An 11558-nucleotide genomic window follows, 5' to 3' on the forward strand; every position below is an offset into this window, starting at 1 on the left:
GCAATCCATAACAGATTCCATATAAGGAACTAGGAATAAATTAACTCTTGCTTTAAGGATTTTAAAGATTTTTAGCCCTTGTATAGTTTTTTTCAACGTTTACTCTTGCTGAAGCAATTTCAGCAGTACAAAGAGTATCTTGCATTGATAATTGTGTTCTTTTTCCCAAAAATGGCGGTCTTATTATTTCTATTTTATTTTCAATGCATTCATTTTCTATCAAAAAGCCCTTATCTATCATCATAGCATCCTCATTTGGTGTCAATTTCTCCAATAATCTTGATTGAATAAAAATTTCTTTGTCTGAGATTACAAATGTAATTAAACCAGATGGTGCTATTCCAATCATAACTTTTAATGTGTGGTCCCCTTTGTAGTGAGAATAATTCATTACACGATACTTGAGATACTTGTTTTTTTGTAAAAGTAATTCTGTGCAGTCCAAAACAATTCTTGTTTTAGGAAATTTCTTAAAATTAAGTATCCTATTTTGAATCTCTTCTTTTCCTGGTCAGGGATTGCATACTTCAAAAAGAACTTCCACCGTTATCTGAAAATAATTTCTACATGTGTTTTATGAGACACCAAATATAGCATCATAACTAATAAACCTAGTATAAAACTTATACTCAGAATAAAAGGCAAAATCATTAACAATAAACATGGAATAATTTAGATATAAGTTATACTTGGTATAAGAATTTATTCCAAGATTATACCGACCCACACCCTTGTTTAAGTCTAGTCAAAGTCAAAGAATATAGACGTTATAAGCGTCTATATTCTTTGGTCTAGTATAACCGTGGTAAAAGGTATAACCTATTTTATGAATGTCAAAGTCATCAGTGAGAAGAATATCGATGGCCTAGAATGAAAAAGTCATAAGTCGATATTTTTCGATATTGAGATTTTTATACCGATGTATTGTGTGTAACAGGCCTCACACATTACAATTGAGAGAGAGAGAGAAAAATAATCTCCTGCTGCCACCTGGCGAAAAATGAAAATGTTGTCAGTCTTGAATTGTATATTCACCAGTGAAGTTGTCGTATCTCGAGTGAAACGTGCCGATAAATAATATTTTGATTTGTGCAAAGAACTCAATTTATTTGGAAAATGGGTAAGTTTATTACATTTTTGTACTCTTTATTTCCTATTTGCTATTGTTTTTCCTTAATTATTTGGCTTAATATTTAGTGTTTATTGCGTTTAAAAAAGGAATAAAATGATTAAAATTTCAATGAAAACGTTGTAAGTCGAGAGAATGCTTATTATACTTCAGTGAAAATGTCATATGTCTTGACTTACGACTTTTTCACTAGAGCTTTTAGATCGTGCCTTATTTGTTTACTCCCAAGTCCCAGTTGCTTAGGTCAGACTTACGCGGTTTTCATTCTAAAATGGACACATACAGCAACAGAATTTTTCTTTAGAATCAATGGTGATATTTTTAGACATTATCATACTCACATCTCACCAGCACAAAGACGCTTGCTTTATTTATTTGAATTTATTTTGTTACAGATCGTATACTATCACAAACCAATCAATCTCGAGGAGCTAGAATGGTAAAATCCGTTCTGCAACCAAAGTCTCATTGCAAGAATATCGAGACAGAATCTCCTGTGGATCAAAAGCTACATACAGAACCGATCCAATGTAGTGTAAATATCAAGCAAGATATTATCAATGCAGACGAAAACCTACACGAAACTACCTCAAATCTACCAGTTTCACCTCTAGAGCTAAGTGTATCTAATGATACGAGTATAATATTTACAATGAATAGTTTTCCTGTAGTTGAAAGTTCTCTAAATTTCTTAGTCCAAGAAGATGGTTCTTTGCAATTGGAAATGAATACCTCTGGACTTGTTGGTGACAAAAGTTGTACTTCAGATTCAAGTAAACCAATTTTGGAAAACATCAATACAGATTTAAATGAAAGAACCAACACTGATGCAAATCTTGCAACTATACATCATGATCCGACCAATGCTAGTAGTTCGATTGTAATTTCTGCAGAAAATGATGACGTGAATGATGCTTCCAATTCAAGTGAACAAATCTTGGAAAACATTGGTACAGATGAGCCTATCAATTCTGATAGTTCCATGGAAATTTCTTCAGAAAATATAAGAAAACGAGCACGAAAAGGTAAACCGAGAAAGGGAGAGTGGATCCAAAAGTCAAACAAAGATAAGAGAATGAGAGGACAAAATTACTTGGGAAGAGAAGGAAATTCGTTTACTATTGGGCCAGAAGCAAGAAAATTAAAAGTACATTGTGGTTGCAAAAAAGGTAAACTTGGAAAGAAACTCAAATGTGCTTTGTTTGATGAATCCAAAAGACAAAAAATATTTGCTCAGTTTTGGGATATGAATTGGGATGAAAAAAAAATGTTTGTTGCTCAATCTGTCAATATTGTTAGCGTCAAGGAAAGAAAATATAAAAACAAGAAAAAATTCAGAAGACAGACTACTTATGAATACTACCTAAAACTTAGTACAGCTGAAGAAAAGTACAAAGTTTGTAAGAAACTTTTTTTAAATACATTGGCAATTGGAGAGAGATGTGTATTTGACTGGGTAGGAAAGTACAAAAACTCTTTGAATAGTACAAGGGAGTCCGAAATTGAAGAGGAAGAAGCTTCTGCTTTGGATTCTTCACAAGCCAATAAAGAAAAAAATGTGCAGGCTCAACCTAAAGCTGGCTCAAATAAAGCTGAGGATTCTAGAAAGTGTATTAATAATTTTTTGGATGCTCTTCCCAAAGTAGAGTCGCATTATTGTCGAAAATCAACAAAAAAGTTATATTTGGAACCAATGTGGTCTTCAAAGGCAGTTCTTTATCGTGAATATATAACATACTGCAATGCAATGAATCAAAAACCGGCTTCATCTTTCACTTTTGATGATGTTTTTGAGAGCAAAAATTTATCATTGTTTAGTCCTCGAAAAGATCAATGTGATCTTTGCACCGCTTACAAATTAGGAAATGAAAGTGAAGAAAATTATATGATACACCAAAATAACAAGACACTAGCAAGGAATGAAAAAAATGCAGATAAATTCTCTGACAACAGTAAAATTGTATTAACAATGGACTTACAAGCAGTACTTTTATGTCCCGTATTAAAGGCATCAGCACTCTATTACAGAACCAAGCTAAAAGTCCACAATTTTACAATATTCGATATAAAATCGTCTGAAGGATATTGTTTTTTGTGGGATGAAAGTGAAGGAGAAGTAAATGCTGACGAATTCTGTTCTATAATATTTCATTTAATCTGTACAAAACTTGATTTGTCACCACCCGTGAACGAAATAATAATTTTTAGTGACGGTTGTAATTACCAGAATAGGAATTCAATTTTGGCAAATACATTCTTGCTTGCGTCTGTCAAAACAGGAATAAAAATTACTCAAAAAATTTTAGAGAAGAGCCATACACAAATGGAATGTGATGCTATGCATGCCACTATTGAGAGAAAATTGCAGAACCGAGAAATTTATTCTCCAAGTAATTACATAGAAATATGTAGAACTGCCAGAATTAAACCGAAACCATATAATGTTGAATGGCTTGAGTATACTTTTTTCAAGAAATTTAGTAGTTTAAACTATGTCTCGTCTCTGAGACCGGGTAACAAAGCAGGCGATCCTGTAGTGACAGACATAAAATGTATTCAATATTGCCCAAATGGGGAGCTAAAGGTAAAGACAAGTTATGAAGATGAGTATTCTAATATTCCACGCAGAATTAAAATGCCTCTTGTAGAAGACTTGGAACGAATCACACCTTTATATCAAAAGAAACCGAAGATTACAGCTATAAAATTTAGACACGTGCAAGAAATGAAACATGTCCTTCCAAAAGAGGTGCACAATTTCTATGATTCATTACCACACGAGTAAACTAAATTCTTTTCTAAAGCTATAGAACATAATCATTATATTTTATTAGTTTTATTTTGTACTGAAACTTTGTAATAATTTCTTAATAAATGTATTTAATGTGATGTTGAGGCTGGCTTCTTTAATTTTGATATCTGAAAATATCGTAAGTCAGGTAATTTCTAGAATTTTGTTATCTGAAAAAGTCGTAAGTCCAAAAAAATTTGGTTTTCTCCATAATGCCTACTCATTAAGATTTTTTTAATATCAATTTCATTGTATTAGTCTAAAAACTAATATGGTACCAAAAAGTTTTTCATTAAAACCATTATTGGTCAAAATAACCAGTTTTTTGTTCCTCCTGTATAATTTGTAAAAACCTACTTACGACTTTTTCATTCTAGGCCATCGATATATTATTTTTTGTATTGTTTTGTGAGTAGCTATGTATATAATAAAAAAATATGTTTAAGAAGTGTTGCGGCTGTCGAGGTAGTTGATAATTTAATTAACATGATGGAAAATACACGAAAAAGAAAAACTTTCAAAGAAAGAATAAATCCATTTTCAAAATACACTGGCAATTTTAAAATACTCAAACTCAACATATATGATAACAAAAAAAGAAAAAGATATATTTGGTATCAGTTGTCAGTTTCAAAGAAAAATCAAAATTGACATATTCCACTCAATATGTCGTTGTTCTATGTATTTGTGCAAAAGATTGCGACATTGCCAAACTATTATTTCGGAATAAAGTGGAAATACTTATAACTAACGTATACCGAGTTTATTTGTAACAAAATATTTTAGTATTATATTTACCTTATACTTAGGATAACTATTCTAGATATAAATACGGAATAACCTTAGAATACGAGTGTGTTATTAGTAAGACAGTAAAAAGGCAAAGAAAAGTGGGGTCAGTTTTTAACTTAGTAAACACAAGAACAATACGTTGTTCTTTCACAAATTTTTTTAGCAGATTTAGAGTGGATATTTCAGTGAATGCATTTAAATCGCGATTTGTTTGTATCAAATCATACAAAGTAACTTTTTTGCCTTCACTTAATATAGATGGGGTCACTTGGATAGCCTTCTCTTCTGTGATTTTCAGTAACTGATCCAGCTGTAACTCTGGACTATTTCGGATGGCTTCTAAAACTGCACTAATCGCTATACCTATATTAATTTCGATTTTATCTTCCGTAATTATTGCCGTTGGCTCTGAGTCAATCATTACATCTTTTGAGATAGATACTGTAAAAGATAGATGCCTTTGTTTTGATCTTTCTTCTCGAGATGATCTTTGTGAAGAGGACAACACTTTGTCTAAAGATCGAACAGGTAGATTCTCAGATTCAATGGATCCTTTTTTTTTTTAATCGTTTACCAGTCCTCACATTTAAAAAATAAAACGTTATTTCAATGATTAAGAAAGAACCAGGATGAGACAATATTACCTAAATAAATTTCCTATCAAATATGATTTACCTGGGAAAAAGTAATCTGATTTCTTAAAGTGTCGGCTGCATACATTCATGAATTTTTTGACGGGTTTTGTAATACGAAGCGCTACCTGCCAGTTTTTTCGTAATTTCTCGTCATTTGGAAAGTAGTGGATATGTATATCTTTCGTACATCCAGCACAACGTTGTGGCACTGAACAATATCTATTACTTTTCTTCTTATCGCTCATTATTTTTAAAATTTGATGAAATTTAGGTATACCAGTTTTAAACTCTAATTTATTCAAATTTTTGACATTTATTCCTATATTTTATTAGTTATGTATTTTGGCAGCACGCTCGTTTGAGAACGAGAAATTGAAATACCTGTTATAAATTATTTAAAAAAATTTTTATCAGGTGTAATTAAAACACTGATTAAATCAAAAACTTTATTTTGTTTTAAAAGGATTGTCCGTAAAATACCATACCAACCTGTGACGAAATATATATTTATTTACTTTTCTCGAAAGCCAGGCGGTTATTATGTAAATTGCAAGATACTGCATCCATGCGAATTTTAAGATGTGCCAAAGGTCGGGCTGATAATAAATTTGATTTTCTGGATATTTCACCTTCAAATCTAGGAGAAACGAAGTGGAGCTTTCGGTTCCAACAAACGTATTGATGTTCAATAAATGTGTTGTCACTAAAAATTGTAAAAATGATAGGTAATAATTGTGTATAAGTTTATATTCACATGTCCATTTTGAGTAACATGCTATATCAGTTTAAACCACAAAATCCATAAGATTAACAAAGAAACATTGGAAGACGGGAAAATGATTGACGCAATAGAATCTCCAAGGCAACATATATTATTGTAACGAAAAACCTTATGTTCGACATAATATGTCACAATTCGGCAGAAAGATGACTCGTATACGAGAATCTTTGCAGCATTCTAGAATATATATAATATAATAGTGACCATGGCATTTCAGAATATACGGCGTTAGTAACGAATAGAAGTGGACTGATCTAGATGTGCTAGAATCTAAAATAATGTATTTTTCTGTAAATAAATTAAAACCGCTCGTTTTATCTAAAATCGTTACAATATGCTCTCAAAAAAATATTTCCAGAACTATAGGCACGTCTCCAGATATATCAGAACAGTATGGAAGAACTTAAAGAGCATTCAAACTATAGATTAAAGTTAAAGAAGAATTAATGCATGACACACAGTTTATATTGTTATAATAGATAAGGAGACTAACCAAAAGATATACAATGCAAAAGAACATATGGGAAAAGTCATGATGTACCACCTATCCTTGTCAGAAGTATAGGTTAAGTTTAGAAAGAGCATATATTAATGGAAGTTATGGTATATTAAGTAATAAAGGACGTAAATCAATAAATACGAAGACTAAATGATTGGAGCATATGAGAGACCAGATGATTAAAAAATTACCTTAACACTTGCATCATAACTTACCATTTCTTTCTAAGTAGGCAGCGATTATATTTTCAATTAAAAAATTTTTACTCTCATCTCCATTCTTAATAAGCGGGTTATTAAAATCTTCTGAATGTTTTCGTCTGCATGGAATAGCGCTTGATTGGATAAAATTTAAATTAGCAAAAATTAGCAATTTAGTGGCTTTTTCGTGTTGAAAATTATGCTGATAATATATTAATGATTGCATTTTTAATTGGCACAAGTCCTAAAACCGACACAAAGCTTACAATAGCATTATGATTACTTTAAAAACCAACTTTACTTACACTTAGTTCATATTTAACAGGAAGCACAATGTTGATGGAGTTGATTTTGTAGGAATGAAGATTTATGTTAATTTGAAAATGTAATTCGTCGTTTTTTGTATCAAAATTTTTATCTATTTCTCTAAGCTAAAAACAAAGGCTAATTTATAAAAAAGTATGAACCTAAATGTAAATTGACTCTCCAAAAAAGTTATTCATCATCCAGCCACGTTATTCGTCTCTCCATTCCATTAGTTCCCTTCATCTTAAATCTGTCAGTATTCATTCCGTATTTGATTTCTCAGCCACCTTGGTTACTCCTCAAGCTTTACCCCTCAAGAAAAACATCATCTTTGTCCGATCCATCAAAGACAATTTCACAGCATCAGTGCACTGAACAGTCTACAAAAAGCTTAGGAGGCTGATACTTTAGGAATCCATGATGATTACTACAGAGAGGAAGTCGAAAGTTCAGTATACTCATATATATTCATCTTCCTTGCGTTAGTTTCGCATTATTACAGTTCTCGTCGCTACGCACAACATGTCCATACCACCTTAGTCGATTTTTCCTTATTTTGTCTGTAATTGTGTAATTGGCACAACTCCCACTCTTTTCATATCTTCATTCTCAAAGTGTTTAGGAGCGAACTTAATATCTATCACAGCATCCTCATTTCTATGACATGTATAGTCTGTTCTTGTTTTGCTGTGGCTGACCAACATTCTGTTTCATATAGGGCCGCTGGGCAGACAACGGTGTTGTATACTTTTTCCTTGAGTCTATCGGGCATTCAACGATTGTATAATACTCCAAGTGCCATTTTAGCCATATTGCGTTAATATGAGATTCTGTGTCAGTGCTGTTTTTCTATTGCTACAAATGGTAACACCTAGATACTTAAATTCCTCGACTTTCTTAAGGTCCCCGATTGTTTCCATACACAGAACAAAGTAGAGCGGGAATAGAGCCAATTTTTGGTGGACACCAACAGTGATAGGGAAAGGCGGAGATATTTCTGATAGGAATCAGACGGAGCTTATGACGTTGGTGTAAAGAAGTTTCACCAAGGACGCGTAAGCTTCAGGAATGTCATGTGATCTAAAGGTCATGCCCTCAGATCACCACGACCAAGGCCTTTTCATATATATATATATATATATATATATATATATATATATATATATATATATATATATATATATATATATATATATATATAGATATAGATTTTTGATTATTCTAAATGTTATTAAACGATATACCAACTCTTGGCTATCAATTAAAATTTACCTTAACGGACGAACAAAAGTCCAAATCTGATAAATAGCTCTTGTAATAGGAATATGTACTGCAAATAATTGGATTACTTAAATTATTAGTAATTGCAGTGATCAAGAAATCCCCCTCCAAGTTCACTTTTGGTTGCTCATAGTAAAAATCGGTTTTTAACCAGAATCCTAAAATTAACATCGAATTGTTTTAATTATTAAATATGTATATGTATAACTGAATTATAAAAATAATAAGAATTAAACAGAAAATTCGTAAATATTATTTTGCAGATGCCAGGAAAAAATCAATGAACGGGGAGTTATAGCTATGGATTCATAACTTCATGTTGAGATAATAGTATAGTCAACTTTAAAGAAAACATATCGCCTAATAAAAGAAATAAATGTACTTTGAAATACAAATTTAACCTTCCTTTAGTCTGGTGGGGTCTGACAGAACCAGACGTTTATGTCATGTACCTCCATAACGCGCATAATAATCACAGAATGATGGCATGTATCTGCCGGCTCTATTGACCAACTCTATTATTGTTCACGGCACGGGTGACATTGAAATTGTGACAATCCAGAAGGCACGTAGTTATCAAGTCAAAGTCAATTAATTATCAAGTCAAAGTCAATTAATTATCAAGTCAAAGAATGTAATCAAATATAATAAAAAAAGCTTTATTGATATATCAGATCAAATGGAAAGCTATAAATTGTATTTATAATTGCAATCTAATTTTTTTTTAAATTGAAATTCTTTAAAATATGAAAATAGGAACAAAGTTGTAGAAAATTTAATTTGATACAAATAATGTTTTATAAAATTTCTGTGGGATTAATAATTTAGATGATACAGCGCGAAAACCCTTTGCACACCTTTTTCCAACATGGCGGAAACTCTGACAAGGGTGGCAACCCCACAAACTTGACCTTAAGCTTATATTTACCCTCCCACCACATTAAAAAAAAAACGGATGGTAGGACCTAAAAAATGTAACAATTCAATGGACTATACATCGTACATCAAAGCATTACCAGCGAGAAAATGACATTTGCCAAATTTAAGAAAGAGGTATTTATGGGTCTTATAAGGGCCAGAAGACGATGTATATAGAGTGTGTTACGCAAAAATAGCAAACGAACAAGGTAAGCAAGCAACACACAGAAGATCCACCAATACCCCCTTGAAGTGCGATGCCTTTGAAAAATTCTATTGCCTAGACTGTTTTTTTATCACGCATTCAGTGACAAAATTATGAATTAGTCGATAGCGTAGAAATAAGTTCGTTTTTGTATTATTTCTGTTGCCTTTGATTTTGATCCATGTGATTCTGATTTAGACTCTCGGGAGCACAGACAAAATACGATTTCTAGACCATCTAGCCGAACCGAAAGCTCTCTCGTGTATTTTAAATAGATACGAAAAGCTGTTGTTGGATCTACACAATCTTTTATGACAGTGTAGCGTGATAGTAGTGTACTTAACCTGTTAAAAAAAAAACGTCAAACTGACAGGCCATCGAGACGATTTATATGTGATTGATGTGTTTTATATATAGACCATAGACGTATGTATGAACATAGACTTAGCATGCCAGCAAGAAGCAGTGACAACATCTTTTGCGGTTGTTCGATTTGTCCCTCTTTAGCACATTGAAACTCCCCACTTGCTCTCATCTGAATAAAAACATACTTACTTAATGTAAAATAAAGACAAAACTAACGACAAAAAGGTGGTGTCGTCACTAAGACTGCTCGGTCTATGGTTTTACATATAAATCGTGATCAAACGGCTCAGTTTTTGATTTTACGCCATGAGAAGTGCAAATTAAAAGTAATGTAGTGTTTTTATGAAGCTAATATACTTCGAACAAAAGTCCTAGAAACAGAAGGGATAATCTGGGAATTAAAATAAAAAATTAAAGAAAGTAAGAATATAGAGTCTGCAAAAATTGGTAAAATAGAAACAATAACGTCACTCGGATGTCTGAAACGTTAACAACTTTAGAAATAGGACAAATCCTGAAAGAAGAAAATTCATAATAATAGTTTAGAGTAGTAACAAAACAAGAGAGAAGAAAAAATCTGACTAATCTTACCTCCACTTTTATAACTAATTATATATGGAACAATTATTTTAAACAACCAGGAGACCACCGCTAAAAATGTAGCTTTTGAACATAACGTACTTTTGTATCTTGTTTTTACAGTTCGTGTAAATATTTCTAAAACAACCATGATTTCATTACTTCAATGAAAACTTTCTGTATTATGTTTATATTTATGTGCAAACTGTTGACATTCTTGAAACTGTTGCTATGGTTACATTCTCCTAAATATAGGCCAATAACAATACACGAATATATCCTGTATTACACTTTGAGAAGGTTGCCAACTGTTTGAGAAAAGAACCGGACAACTTTAAATTTTTTTTATTACCTAATAAAAATCTTAAAATATACTTTTTTTATTATTATATATTTAGCAATGCACGAAACTGCTTTTAACAGAGATTTGTTAAATGAGATCGCATCTTTGAATTCAGTGGAACTGGCAGTTATATTGAAGAAAATGCACAATTCACTTTTTACAGGATTTAACTCGAAACGATTTTTTTCGTCAGACGATACATTTTCCAATACGCTAAAGATACGGTTCATAAAAGCGTTTGAGACAGTAACACTACAATCAAACTGCCCAATCTTCAACAAATTCGAAGCTCATTCTTTTTTGAAAAGAAAAAAAATGCACCACATATAAATGAAGCTGCCTTCATGTGAAGAAAAACACATTGATAAATCGTTTTAGGGGAAATATACTGTCTTAATATAAATATTGATTACAGATCGAGCAGTTTATCCAGCGTGGACAATCTTCCTCGTTTGGCATCTAAACAAGTAACTTGTACTAAGTTATAAATAATTTCTGTGTGTAATTCTGGTGTTTTTTTTTGTTAGAGTAACGATTTGTTTTCTTAATGATTAATGCTTTTCTTATTTTCTTATAGTTTTCCTGTCTTCGATTGCATTTTCTACCAGTCTTTCATTGTATTTTCTTATTTCCTTATAATGATACTTTTGCTTATTGTGTTATAAAGTTCTGTGTTGTATTATCTGTATGTTACTACTTACTTTCATTTCTGTTCTTCGTTTTAACAGTATTT

General features: G+C 31.7%; 2 protein-coding genes across 2 annotated transcripts; one reads left to right on the forward strand and one right to left on the reverse strand.

Annotated features, from left to right (window-relative positions):
- The first annotated feature begins 857 nt into the window (after positions 1-857).
- Positions 858-3914, forward strand: LOC140437032 (uncharacterized). Its single transcript, XM_072526266.1, has 2 exons — positions 858-1120; positions 1525-3914. Exons 1-2 carry the CDS (start codon positions 1117-1119, stop codon positions 3912-3914), a joined length of 2394 nt encoding a protein of 797 aa, XP_072382367.1. The 5' UTR covers positions 858-1116.
- A 1879-nt stretch (positions 3915-5793) lies between these two features.
- Positions 5794-10721, reverse strand: LOC140437040 (transmembrane protein 231). Its single transcript, XM_072526277.1, has 5 exons — positions 10495-10721; positions 8406-8572; positions 7133-7258; positions 6843-7071; positions 5794-6050 (listed from the first exon to the last, which is right to left on the reverse strand). The coding sequence occupies exons 1-5, from the start codon at positions 10631-10633 to the stop codon at positions 5794-5796; spliced, it is 918 nt and encodes a 305-aa protein (XP_072382378.1). The 5' UTR covers positions 10634-10721.
- Positions 10722-11558: the final 837 nt, after the last annotated feature.

This window comes from Diabrotica undecimpunctata, chromosome 1, assembly GCF_040954645.1.
Source record: "Diabrotica undecimpunctata isolate CICGRU chromosome 1, icDiaUnde3, whole genome shotgun sequence".
NCBI lineage: Eukaryota > Metazoa > Arthropoda > Insecta > Coleoptera > Chrysomelidae > Diabrotica > Diabrotica undecimpunctata.

Excerpts from the sequence above, each read along its gene's own strand:
- LOC140437040 (XM_072526277.1), bottom strand. The coding sequence starts at position 10,633 with ATGGTTGTTTTAGAAATATTTACACGAACTGTAAAAACAAGATACAAA. Across the intron at positions 7,072-7,132 it reads CTGTTAAATATGAACTAAGT|GACTTGTGCCAATTAAAAAT; the intron begins GTAAGTAAAGTT and ends TGTCGGTTTTAG. Across the intron at positions 6,051-6,842 it reads TGCCTACTTAGAAAGAAATG|TGACAACACATTTATTGAAC; the intron begins GTAAGTTATGAT and ends TACAATTTTTAG.